This window comes from Falco peregrinus, chromosome 1 (genome assembly GCF_023634155.1).
Source record: "Falco peregrinus isolate bFalPer1 chromosome 1, bFalPer1.pri, whole genome shotgun sequence".
NCBI classification, from domain to species: Eukaryota; Metazoa; Chordata; class Aves; order Falconiformes; family Falconidae; genus Falco; species Falco peregrinus.
Genome location: NC_073721.1, coordinates 75,409,069 through 75,423,622, shown reverse-complemented (window position 1 = coordinate 75,423,622; position 14,554 = coordinate 75,409,069). Strand labels below are relative to the sequence as shown.

The 14,554-nt window shown below is 40.7% G+C and overlaps 1 protein-coding gene across 3 annotated transcripts in view; it reads right to left on the bottom strand.

Annotated features, from left to right (window-relative positions):
- Window positions 1–14,554, bottom strand: part of SCG5 (secretogranin V) — a 29,146-nt gene that overhangs the window by 9,982 nt on the left and 4,610 nt on the right. For all 3 annotated transcript variants that reach the window (XM_055795725.1, XM_055795739.1, XM_005234606.4), the window contains one exon: window positions 2,550–2,699. In XM_055795725.1, the coding sequence (XP_055651700.1) occupies window positions 2,550–2,699 (150 nt within the window). The remainder of the gene's footprint in view (window positions 1–2,549; window positions 2,700–14,554) is intronic.

Genomic DNA, 14,554 nt, shown 5'->3' with positions numbered 1-14,554 from the left:
TAGGCAATACTTTTGACGCTCATGGTAAAATGATGCTGTGAGCAAGGACAGGATTTCCTTCACTGAGTAGCTATTCATGGAACTCCATTTCTGGTTTGCTACTTTGTTCAAAATGGCTAAAAATCATTTACACATCAGATCTCATAAAAATGCAATGTGGCGGAAGTTTTATGCTGAAGACATTTCTGCAGATTGGTAACTAATCTGATGGGTCCTGATAGGTCCCGAAACATCATCTAATCACAATGGATGGTTTTGCAGACAGCGTCGTTATCAAGGATAATACCCTTTTAAAAAATCAGGTTATGGATTTTTTACCAAAATAAGACATCTTTACATTAAACAAAGATTCAGCAGCTTGAGGCCAGAGTAGCTCTTTCGATAGTCTGCTCCTGGAGCTCCCTCTGCTCTGTCAGCATGGGGAGCTTGCAAGTTCTTCTCAGACATACCCAAGGAGACCCTACCACCCTGGACGTGATGCTGGGCATCCAAACAGCCACAACACAGGCAACTCCAGAGGACACACCTGTAGACCCTCCCTCCTGTCCTTGTTTGATCATCATGTAAAAAGATTTGCAGATGGATTATATTTTTCCCTAACATGCAGGAAACAGTAAAGACTTGACTTTAAATGAGTAGATTCAGTGACCTGAAGAGGTTATTCTAAGTTGAAAAGATGCTGCTTTCTCGCTTTTCTCCTTCAAACGAGGGAAAAAATAAAGTTACCAATAAGGAACAGGGGAAAACTAACCATACTGGCTAACTCAGAAACCACTGAAGTTAACTACAAGCACTTAAAAATTATTTTAGTCTCAGCAGGGACCGGGTCATCTCAAGAGAGAAGCAGGTGACAACAGAAATGGGGTAGACCATCTCCAAATGTCTCTGCTTTTGGCAGAAAACACAAAAGGCAGCTGGGACACAGGAGTACCCTCTGCAACCGCTAATCCAGAAGTCTTCAAGCTCAAGTGCTCCAGGCTTATGTATTCCTGCTGTGGAATGTGCATATGTAGACAGTGACTGGAAAAATTGTTTTCCATTAAGCAAATCCAGAGACCTGATTGAGGAAGGCCTCTGGTAATTTGTATGCATAATACAGTCACCACTTGAATTTCCATTTAAGGCTCTGAAAAACATTTTACTTTAATCCTAGTAGATACTATCTTCACTCACAGCGTACCTACGACAAGAGCCATTTATCTGAGCGGGCAGCGCTTCCCAAAGAATTCCCCCTGTGTTCAGATCTGACTGTATTAGCTTAGCTAACAACTTCTATTTCACCTGAGAAAGAAAAATTGAAGAGATTTTCAAAGGCATTTCTCTGGATGCCAGGTTTTGAATGTATTAATCTAATCACTAACAGAAGTCTAATGGGGAAGCACAGAAGATAGGAAGTCTGTGTGTGTGAGAAAACCTAAATCCATGATTTGCAACCTGTCAGGCAACAGCTATATTGAACAAAATGGAAAATTAGAAATTATTTCAGAAGAGATGCAGGCATCAACACCAAATGAGCTATAATAGAAAACAGTAAGGGAGGACTATTTGAAATTTTGTCATATTCTTGAATGAAATGTAAAAACACTGTTTGCAAAACTTCTCATGACAAATATTTATTTTTTGATCAATTCTAAGCTAGTTAGAACATTTTTTAATAAGAATACAGACAACTGTTTTGCATTATCCAAATAACATAAAAGAAGACTAAACAGAAAAGATTTTTGAAAAGATCTCTTAGCTCACAAATGAAAAATGAGAGAAAAATAGAGTGCTCATTCCTAGTTCCAGCTCCCAAGGCAGCCAATGGGGGTTTTACTACTACTTTCAGTACTGGAAGCCATTCCTTGGCTCAAGTAACAGGAAAAAGATCAATTCTCTTGGGATACGTATACATCATCCGCACACAGCGCTGCTTTAGAGATCCCTCAGCACCAGTCATGTCCCCGTCCGTCCCCCCCCAGCTTGGTACACGGGCAGCCACGAGCCGAGGGGGGCACCCGCTGTCTGGGGGCTGCACCACTCCAGCTGCTCCGTGCCTCAGCCGGCGTGAGCCTGCATGCAGCGCGCTGGGGTACGTCCACATCGCTCTCCATTTCTTGGCACAGATGCACCCTCAGTGAGCTATAAAGCCACATGGATTGGAGCCAAGGTATCTTAAATATTGACTCATGGTCTGGGTTGGAGATCAGGGCAGACAGTTTCATTCCTCTTGGCACAATGAAAGTCTCTAAAATAAGGGTAAATCTCATCTGCACAGAATGATAACTTTTTTCAGGGGCCAGCCTAAAAATGAACTCCCTCAGGAACAAGAGGCTATCATAAATCTCACTGTCTTCTACTCCGAGGTCAGGATGATTTCTTCCACCTGACCTTCTCTAGCAGTCATACAGCAATACAGAAGGTACACATATTAAAAATAAAAAAGCTCATCTAAACCACCTGATTGCTCAACAGTTCTGCTCTTGGAGTACAGAATGGAAGAACACACCCGTTGCAGCACTGAAAGATGTACAGTGAAGACAGAGGTGCAAAGGCTACAGCAGAATTACCTGTTTTTCCAATCGGGCAGGGATTTGGAGGGTCAGGATATCCTTGATCTTCACTGAAATCCTTTGGCACGTTATCTCCTGTCAGCTCAGCCACGATGTTTGGGATATTGCCATAAGGACCCAAGTGCTGGAGACCCTCATGCGCACCACCTAGCAAAGACGATTTACACACACTGTCTATTTACAAGACTAAAAGTGTAAGTCCTTTTGTTGCTTCAAGTAATCCAGACTCAGATTTAAAAAAATATATAATTGCTATAGAGACAGATCCAAGTTTAGATTCCAAACATTTCCTTTAGGAACATAACCCTGTGACCTAAATCAGGTAACTTGGGTAATGAAAAAGGAAACAAAATCAGCCACTTATTATTAATCTCAGGGTTGTTTTTTTCCTTAACTATGTACATTATAGGTAAGAAAATGCAAAGAAAAAGAAACATGATACAGTAATGGAACTTAACACATTTACTGCACAATCGCCTTCAGTCACTGATACTATTACTGTTCATTGTAGCAACTAATAATTGAAGAAGATATGCCAAGACAGCATCATGGCAATAAGACAAAGTTAATGACACTATAGAAAGAAATAATACTATCTGCACAGCCCAGAAATACATTAATAAATCAAATCATGTGAGGGGACCCAAGATATAGAAAATTTTGTTGTATACAGCTAGGAAAATTATTTTAAAATCAAACCATTTATTAAATGCAAATTTGAGTTTCCTGCGGTAATGGTGAAAAGTGATGACGAGTCCATATTGTTGATGGGAATTCCTGTGCGTGTACACCTACACAGCAGTCATCAGAGTATGAAACATCACATTCAGTGACTTTTTACTTAATAGATCAGTTCTAGATGCAGGCTTTCATATTGCCCTGTGGGCTGGAGCACCACCACCACAGGGTTACAACAGCAGTGTGCAGCAGGTTTTATAACTCAGTGGCGGAGGACACCATGATGGGCTTCCTCTTCTTGGGCAAACGCACAGAGAAGTGGCGTGCCACAGCATCTCAGCTTGTGTGCCTTGCCTTTGACAAGTCGGGTCTTCTGCTAAAGGTTTGGGAATGAAGCTCAGGCCATTCTCTGTATGCCTCTCTACAAATATTTATCTGCTCCTGATCTTTTCTGCATCTGTTACTGGCCAAATGCATCTACAGGATAAAATCCTGCTGCTTGTGGAGTTTTGTAAATACTATTGTACAGCACACTTCTGAATTTCAGACAACTAAAATCTTAATTTCAAGCATGCTCTTTTTCACTGCCATAAGACAGCCACCACACACACTGCAGCAGCAGCTTATGTAGTTATTGAGTACCAAGATGGTTGTGCAACAGCAGAGCAATATTTTTTAAAAAAAACTATATAATAAGGGATAACAACATATAGTCAGTGTATGAATTCCACTTACAATGAATGAGAGGAAAAGGAATTTGAATGATTGGAAAATGCCGGTTAAAAAGCGAATGCAGATATGACTGTTCAGGTAAATAGCACCATATTATCACCAAATGGTCTTATTTTCCATTTCTATCATTTTCATAGATCCGAAAGATTGGAATAAAGCTTCTGAACATGAATGTTGCTCCAGAAGAATCATTCAAGTACTCCTGTCCCACCTTACAATAAATACTACCAGCCTAAATAATCTTTTATACAGCTAGGCATTGTAAGCTAACACAATCACTTTCAAAAATTACTAACATAAGACAGTCTTGACAAATTTTGTATACATTTCTACATTTAGAAGTGGTAGTTGAGTCAAATGTCTATATTTTGCAAATAATCAGTTGGAAGCTGGCATTATAGTACCAGAAACAAGTAGTCTATAAGCACAAATATTTCAATTTTATTTGCACAATGGACTAAAATCTAATCAACATGACAATTTCCTCTCTTAAGTACAAGTTTCTTATTCTGTAATACAATGTTGAAGGAAAATTTTACAGATACGTAACAAACATAAAAGTAGCCCTATAACAAAATTTGCATCTGGGCTATATGAGGTTTTCCCTTGCAGCTGAGCACGAAACCTGGTACTAAAACCAGAATAGTGTTATATACACTATTATACGTTTACAGTCCATAGCCAATGCAAGGACAATGCTTGTAAGAACTGTACAGATTCACAACAATGCTATGGTGATGAGGTTAAAAAACATGTAACATACATTTAATCTAATGTCACTTAATCTAACATCTAATGTATAGCATAAAATACTTCTTTTGTACTGATCTCCATCACATGAAGATTGATTGCATATATGTATTTAAAAGCATCAGGTTATGATGCTGCTGTAAACTACAGAACCATATAATCAATACGTGTTTGAACATCCTGTATACAGTGTGGTTCACTATGGAACAATCCATCAGATAGAAGCATATCTACGCCTGTACGTGGTGCAGACCACTTGGCACCAAAGCTCCATCCATAAAGAAAACAGAGGTACTTAGCAGGCTCCAGTGTGCTATATATACATGTAAGTTTAAACTGACTGCCAAGAATTCGCTTGACTGAGTACCATCTTTTTATATTAATATAAAGGGTTGTTTCCTTTAAGTATAAATGTCCAGGATCATTTAAGGGTTTTTCCTGTCTTTCCAAAATAGCTGGAGACAATAGCACCTGCTCTGGTGCCATAATTTAGCACACTTGAGTGATTTAATAATGTCAGCAAAGCTCATTCCTTATAAACTCTGATAAATAGTGCACTCAGTAAAGACTGCAATAATAAAAATGAAATGCTATGAATATACCAGATAGAGGTATTATGTACAGTAACTCACAAGCTGTGTTAGTTTTGTTATTGTAACGTTACTGATTTGAAGAAACTTATTAGGATTAAATAAACTGCAGCTACCAAGTCAGGATATTGATACAAACATATACAGTCAGCTACAAAAATAGCACAATATGGGTCTCCTGAACCTTGAGGTAGAGACGGAAAGAAAAAAAAAAGATGAGACTACTAAATATCAAGAAATTTTTTGTAATTTCCTAGCCAAGGGAAGCATGAGAAACACTGTTAAAAGTATTTGCAACTGGACTAGCAAAAATCCAGAAGAATAGTACAGAGAACACCTTTTTACTGAGAAAGGATGGACTACACAAATCTATGTTTTTCCCATCTCTCCTTATTTGTTGTATAAACTGGTGTTTGTGGGCCACATACTAGCAAAAAAACCCACCTCTAGAACAATCACCTCCTTTTCACATGCATAATTTCTGTGTAAGCATATAGTTATTTTACATCCCTACAGGATAAACAGAAATTTAGGTCTTTTGGACTGAGGTCAGTATTGTCATAAGTAAGCTTTGGATTTCATTTTAAAAGTACGCATATATGTAACCATCTTCTGGCACTGGTCTTGAACTGTTGCATGATGGAAAACAAAAATGGAACAATGCCTTTCACCCTTCCTATAATTCTGGAAAAGTCACTGAATCATTTAGGTTGGAAAAGACCTTTAAGAACACTAGATCTAACCATGAACCCAGCACTGCCAAGTCCATCACTAAACCATGTCCCTAAGCACTACATCTACGCCTTTTTTAAACACCTCCAGGGATGGTGATTCCACCACCTCCCTGGGCAGCCTGTTCCATTGCCTGACCACCTTTTCAGTGAAGAATTTTTTTCTATTATCCAAACTAAACTTGAAGCCATTTCCTCTTGTCCTGTTGCTTGTTATCTGGGAGAAGAGACTGACACCCAGCTGCCTATGGCCTCCTGTCAGGCAGTTGTAGAGAGCAGTAAGGTCCCCCCTGACCCTCCTCTCCAGGCTAAACAACCCTTAGTTGCTCCTCATCAGACTTGTACTCCAGACTCTTCACCAGCTCCGTTGCTTACCTCCAGACAAGCTCCAGCCCCTCAATGTCCCTCCTGAAGTGAGGGGCCCAAAGCTGAACCCAGGATTCGAGGCACGGCCTCACCAGTGCCCAGTACAGGGGGACGATCACTGCCCTGGTCCTGCTGGCCACACTGTTTTGGACACAAGCCAGGATGTTCTGGGCCTTCTGGGCCACCTGGGCACACTGCTGGCCCATGTTCATCCAGCTGTCAGCCAGCACCCCCAGGCCCTTTTCCCCCAGGCACTTTCCAGCCGCTCTGCCCCCAGCCCGTAGCGCTGTGTGGGGCTGCTGTGACCCACGTGCAGGACCCAGCACTGAGCCTTGTTGAACCTGGTACAACCAGCCCTCAGCCCATGGGTCCAGCCTGTCCTTTAATCATCTCAATTAGAGACACCTGGAATGACTAAAAATTTTAAGTACACACATTTTAGCTCATTTCTTTGTACGAGTAATAATATCTCTGCGGGAGGGGGAACAACACGATGACTCCATTCTTGGAGAAGGGAAAACAAAAAAAAAAAGGAAAGGACAACACAAAGAGCAACTAGTTTCTTGCCAGTATTGAATATTCCCCTGGTCAAACACATCCAATGGAAATGCTATTAGCCCACTGAAGTTCTAGTCACTGCTACCCAGCTATTGGCAGTGTAACGCACAACTGAAACAAATCTGCTCTCAGAAGCAATCTTCCACATCAACTACAAAGAGGCAACGCTACCCCATGGAAGATTCATTTCAAGAAAAGTCAGCGAGAATGGATTTTCAAAGGTATAAAATGATTGCAGATCATTTAAAGACAAAAAAAGGGACAAATTTGCTTTTCAGTCTCATTGGAACAGTTTCCCACATCACAGTGCAGGTAGGGTTACCCCACTTCCAGAAAAAGAGGCGGTTTGGCCAATCTTAGCAAGGAGATACAAAATAGAACTGAACATGAGTATCTGCTGTGAGTAAATAAATCCCAGATCCCAAATTAAAGTCCTTTATTTGAGAGTCATGCCAGATGCCCTAGCTTTCATATTTTTACTCTTAAACAACATGAAGCAGATTCTTAACATCATGAAGCAGATTCTTAAAGTGTCCCAGCCCTTCCCAGACACACAGAGGAATACTCCACCTAGGTAAGAATTGCACTACTTACCATCTTGGATCTGTACAAACTCCAAGCAAATATCAGTTGCAAGAGAAGCCTGGTACACCTTATCCCATTTGTGGAAAGATTCCCAAGGGAGTAATTACATATTACGCAGAGAAGCAACACCATCTTTGCTTTTTTGTAAAATCTTTCGTTAATCTAGACTATTAGTTTTTATCACTGGGAAAAATCCTCAAAATCATTTCCAGCGTGCCCTCTCTGATACAGACATAGCTCTTTTTCCTTTCACCATGACAGCTCTCCACACTATGCTGCACTTCCATCCCCAGTCATCTCGCCGTACCTACCTTTGCTCTGTCATTGTCATAATCAAAAGTGATGTCTCATCACTAATCAAAGGCAAGTTTGGCAGAATGCTTTCTGGTGTTCTTGTATCTTAAAATGGGACACCATCCACTAACTTCCTTTTTACTTTCCTTTATTATCTGCAAGACTCCTCACCATGTAATCCAATTAATTCAAACTGTCCGAAAAATCCAGAATGCAAACAATGCATTTTCATTTTGCTTGCCCCTTCTCCCAGATCACTAAAAGCTTCATAGTCCCAATGCCATTTCCCCCCATGCATCTACAGCTAGCTTCATCCTAGAGAGTCTTATCCTGGTTGCTGAGACTGGCTAGTACCAGGAGAAGAGCTTCTATTCCACAGAAGCTGCTAAATAAGAGAACAGAGAAGGAGAAGGAGCATAGGAGAACCACAAACAGAAAACCTGAAACCTAGCCAGCTTCCTTAACCATTCAAGAGCATACCTCAGGAACCCCAAGAAAACTACATCGATACATACTCAAGCATCCTATATTCCAGAGTCAACTTGTCTTCTCCTTTGACAGTGACCTACTTCATCCCACTGGGGATGGGACATTATATAAATCCTATAAATGTAAACGTGCCAATGAAAGACTGGAGCACTTTATTTACTGGCAGCGACACCAGCTGCATGAGGAGCCACGGTGCTCCACCAGTGTCAACACACTCATAGTAAAATACTCCTGTAATGCAAACCATGGAGGCACCAGAATTGTGCAGAATGGGACCATGTTTTCTGCCTACTGCTTCACTGAACTTCACAAAGTTTTGATGTTCCTTTCCCCGTTTGTATTCATTCAACTCCATTTTCCCCCTCAGATGGCTCAAAGTCCCATCTGGTCCTTCAACAGATGCATGCCCGTCTGACAGCTGCCACCAGGGCAGATTTTCTAACTCCGCAAATGACCTGGTGAACAATCCCAGCGTGGGGCCACAAGGCTCCCAAGTCTCTGCTTTGGTGAGCTGGTAAAACCTCACAAGTCCAACAGCAGAGGTCTTCCTATTCAAAACTTTTGCCAGCCATGGCCCGATTCAAGACAAGGTTTCTTCTACACTTGAATGAAAGTGCTGGCACATAATGAAGATGCAAGACAGCAGTGAGATGAAGAGCCTACCAGGTAAGACCAGGCCTGGTGCTGCTCTCTGGCACTGCAAGAGGGACTCGGGCCAGCTAACCTGATGTACTAAAGCATCTCCAGGGGAGAAACCAGCTGCTTCTTCCCTCATGTTCAGCAGCTGAGAACATTGCTCTTCTCATTCGTCCCTGCAGCAGTTGTGAGGGCACTGTTGAGAGCACGCACAAAGGAAAGCACGAAGAGCATAGCTCTGGAAACCTCTGGAGCATGCCAGAGATCCCATCTCCTGCACGCAACACCACAATCAAGAGAAGCAAGAATCTCTTTGTCTAGACTTCAAAAATATCTTTCCATAGAACCAAATAAATTAAAAAAGCTTTTCTTACTGCAGTTAATTTAAAATTCAGATGGGAGCAGGAGAAATGCACGTGATTTTGAGAACAATTACAAAAAGGTATAAAACCTAACTAATGTGGCCAAGGATTTATTTTATGCATGTGAAAGATAAGCAGGGGAAAAAAAATCTTTGAAAACAAGAGCTCATCATAATTTGGCTGATCTTCACTGACAGATTTTTAAATACTTATGGACCATATTCCATTGCTAGATAAAATTCTACAGTTTCATATTAAATTACTATATACCATCTGCCAACACTATAAAACAGAAGTACTACAAAGCACCAGAAATACAGAAGCTATCATATTCCCTCTCCTCCTCAGGTTTCTTACTTCTCTTATTGAATTACTCCCTTCTAATAACATGTAAAAAAAAAATAGTTGTAGTTATCAGTCCCATTCTAATTAATTACCTACCTTTAGGTACATAAGAATCAACTTAATTCTTGATCTCCACAGGCCTGCCACCCTTCTTCCCTGGAAGAGTCCCATCTCTAACTGCTTTCTCCTTTGGTGGCATCTTTTAAAGATGACTTTGTGAACAGCGGTAGTAGTCTATACCATGTAACAGTGGTGACTGGGAGGTCTTAAGAACCAGTCACTTTATCTTCTTGGTTCCTCAGAAGACAGAAGTGCCACCTGCACTCCCTCCCACAGCCACAAGACAACTGCTATATGCCCGCTGTTTCAAGAAAAGGTTCAAAGCCGCAAATCTAAATAGGTCCCATAGTCAGACCAACATGCAAATAACACAGATCTTAGAGAGAAACAGTGATTAATACACTTTTCTTCTTGTGTTCCCCAATGACTGACTTCTCTTGAGGAGCACACTCTTGAGAACTTTCCCCCCCTCTCCCCAGACACGCTGAGGAGACAGGGATGGTGCCTGCACACCTCCCACTGCACTGGGGCATCCAGGAAGGGCAGCTCCCGAAATTCCGAAGTCGCAGAGCCTACAGTGACAACACCCACAGCCTCGCTGGATCCTGCTGTTCCTTCTCAAGAGGGAAAGTTGTCAAACACATTGAGGTAATACGGTAGTACCTCCACATCGCAATGCAAACAACAACTTTGCTTTCTTATTATTCACTGCTTGTCATGGCTTATGAATTCATGTGGAAGCAAGGATAGTATGGGCCAAATTTTCAAACACTTGTCTTCATTAAAGAACAAATAAAGTCATACCACCTCATTATAGTCATTTTACATGACATTTCTTCACAGAACTATGCCGTATCACTTAGATACAGAAAATCTGCTGTAAACCACTGCTGTCATTTGGCAGTGTCATTACCTTTTAAGTTCAGAAATTAACATCCTAAATTGCCTCTCTTATGACATGCACCACTGCCTGATACTCAAGTTCTAGTTACGTTTGGCATTAAAATTTGGGGAATAAAATACAAAGAAAATGACAGGTATTTTTAGTCCGATCCCTACAAATCCAGATACCTACCATATTAATACATAAAAACCCCGTAGCTTTACCATTTTCATTTTATGTTACAAATTTGAGATGTCTATATTAAATTTTGAAATCTTAATTCCTGGGCTATTTCAGTAATTTGCAAAAAAAACCCACCCTGAAAGCAGAAACTAGTACAGTGATGCTGGGGTTTGATTTGGTTTGTTAAATGTCAGGCCCATAACACAGTGTTTGATTAAAGTCACGTGTGCTTCAGCAAAAGCAGTCCTAATGTGAATACAACTTCATGCCTTAACTGCAGCGGGACTTTCTCAATGGAACAGGTACAATAATCCCAGGTGATTGTGGGGTCTCTTTGCAGTAAATTGACACCACAGAGTGCCAGAATTGGCCGCGAGAGGTCTGCCCCCGCCCAGCAGCACACTGCCAGCCCAGGGACTCCTGCACTGCTGCCCCAGGATGCAGCCACAGAGGATGGAAACTAGAGCAGAGACACAGCCATCACATCGCCACATTTGCTGACCCCCAGATACCATACCCCAACGTGTCAATGGTTATTACTTCTAATCACCCAAGGAAGTCCAAATATATTCAGCTATAAGCATAGCACACACCAGCCCAAAAGCAAACGAGTGCAAAGGTCATTCCTGGTTTCACTGAGTGCGTTCAGAAGCAAAAGTTTTGGCAACTTTCTAATAAGAAGATCTCACTGTCCTTGTAGGAAACAAGTAGTAGTCTTGCAGGTATGTTACAAGCCAGACAGCAAGGTAATCCAGCACTGCCTGTCTTGGTTTTCTTATCAGGAAAATTTGAACAAAATAGACATCATTAATATGCATGAGTAACCTGCATAATTTTACAGACAGCAGGTTTCATGCAAAATGCTATTTGTACAGTCTGGTCTGACAAGTTATTAACTACCAGTTGTTGATAGAAATATTAGCATAATGTTCAAGACTTCTGAGTTTCATCATCTCAATCAGGAAAACAGTAAATACCTTTTTCCAAAACAATAACCAGGTATTTATTTCCTTTCAAAATAATAAAAAAAACCCCAGCCTTTTCTCAGTAGCTATAAGCAGTCTCTTGCAGGAGAGTCAAAAGCCTCCCAAAGAGGCATTGTATTTTCTTATTCCTACAAACGATCAGGATTTAAGAGACATCATTTAATGCTGTCACTGAGGCTGACAGCATTGCAATTTGAAAACTTCAGACTCTGGGCTGTCATGCCAGCACCTTTATCAACCATCATCTTTTCTGAAGTGTTTTTAAGAAATTAAAAAAACCCAACCAAATCAAACACAAACAAACCAACCACTCAAGAGGCTTTCTTTCGTATTGAATTGCACAGGAGGCAATGAAAATGTAAGGAGATTGTATTTGCAAAACGAAAAAAGGACTTCACACTTCCCATTACGAATTGCTATAAACGGCCCGAGCTGAGCTACTGGTGCCCCCGTGTGTTTAAGTAAGATTTTACTGTTCTCTGATGCGTGGTACAATAGTCCTGAAATCTGCATTATACACATATTGCCTTCCCCTCCCCCCAAAAAAAACTTAAATACTGGAACAAACCTATAAACATGCAAGGAAAGAAAAAAAAAACCAACCCAAATCCCACATGTGGTCTCTTACTTTGTAAATTCCCTGCCAGGCAGGAAAAATAACTTCTATGTTTTTGAAATGTTAAAGGTATTTATTTATTTTATTCTTTTGTTTTATATTAACATAGCTACAGCCTCCTTCTTGTCTAAAGAAAACCTGAACAAAACCCAGTTGTGTTTGTACAGTATTTTAGTGATAAACCTAAATAGTAACTACTGAGACACAGCCACTCATTAAAAATTCCTTTTGCTTTTATATGTTTTTTCCCCTCTTTTTGTAGCTACTGCTAAGTGACTCCAATATAGTTTTCCGAAATGATAAATTAACAAGGAGAGTGAATATTATTAGAGGAATTAAAGTAGTTAATATGGGTTTATTACTTTTAGGAATCGGGGTGGGGGGTGCAGAAAGAAAATCTATTAAGTGGTCAGCAAAAACCAGCTGCTCCTAAGATACTACCTTGGGTGTTAAAAACATCTTTGCTTGACACTCATCACGTAGGATCTGTTTGGCTTCTGCCTTGGTGACACGCCATGCACCATCTGCCAGCTGCGGTACACAAGTACAGGGAATCAGCCAGCAAATTCCCATTTTTGTGACGTATTTATCCTGTGAACTGCTTCCACGCCGCTAACGGAACCCTAGCATACTCACGCTGCCTCTGCACCTCCCTGCGGGCTTGGGGCAGGGAAGCCATCCCTCCAGGCAGCTCTGCCACTGAGAGAGAAAAGCCGCAGCTCCCACAGTCCTCTGGATCCCTGAGCTGTCCTTGGATTACACACAGCATGAACATCATTGTAATTTCTTGGTAGACTAAATTCTTTATCAGGCATTTTCCAGACTCCTATTTTAGCAGCTTGATCTGAGGTAACAGGTAAATTGACAAATGCAAAGGGAAAGTAAAGCAAAAAAATCAACCCATGCATTTATAGATTTCAACATAAGAAAAGGCATTAACTTCTTCGAATTAACAAACTATACTTTTTTTTCTGTCCACCAACAAGAAAACCATTGGGTCACTTAGGAAAGAGAAAACATGTTGCTAAATGTATTTTCTGAAGTGTCCGCCTTTTAGTTGTCTTTGGTACAGAGCAAGTTTATGAGTTCATGTACTACAGCCAAGGCAGCTTCATGCTGCTTTTTTTGGCCGGGTTGGGGGGGGGGAGCAGGTGGGGAGAGACCACGTATAGTTCCTTGCGACACATCCACCTTCTGGTTTTTAGCATTTTTAAGTCAAAATATGACAATTAACACCAGAAAAAATGTAGATAGCAGAGATGGAAAATGGGCATAATTAGGAAATCTACTTATGAACTAGCCTCAATAGTCTTTCAGTTACACATAACATTATTGAGATCTTAATTCAGCTGGAAAAGTTTATTATAATAATCACTCAAATTCGCAAACACTTCATTACAATCACACTGCTAGTATAAACTTGTCTATATTATGGCAGCCTAATTTTTTTTCCAAATTCCAAAACCACAGAAATTAATTTTTCCTGACAACACCTCATTTGCAAGTGTACACATATAATGGGTGAACACTTGGCCTTTTGAAAATCATGGGTACTTCTGCAATCCTGGCTCAGCTGAAGCTGATGGCATCCACAGCTATCAACACTGCTGCAGGTCTGCACCGCTAGGGCAGTTCTGACAAAAACATTTCGTTAAGACAGACAATTTTCTGCAGGAAAATATTAAAGTTACTAAGCTCCAATCGATAAAGCTTTTTCTGCTGAGATGCAGTATCTGGTCAGAATGAGAAACAGACGCACTCCAGAACCGTCAGGGGGTTGATGATGAAGATGGTGGCATGGGATGAACCAGGCTTTCAACTGTCTGCACTGGTCACTGCAACCTACAGTCTGAAAAATGGCTGGAAGTCAACACTCTGGCTGCTCAGAACTTCTCATAAATAATAAAAGTTCCATACCCAATTCTACCCTGTGCTATTGTCAGGTGAAATTTCCCAGCAAAAACAGTTCCTCAGGAGAGTACTTAGTGAATTACCACTTTGCTGTGATGGTATTTAGGATGAAAACCCTATTTTGCTGTGACATATTCTAATTATCATTAAACCTCTTTCTTCCTTTCCCCCTTAGTTTTCCCTTCTGTTATCTTGTAGATTCTTTTTAAGCACTGGCACACAAAATTGTTAGCCAGTGATAACAGTG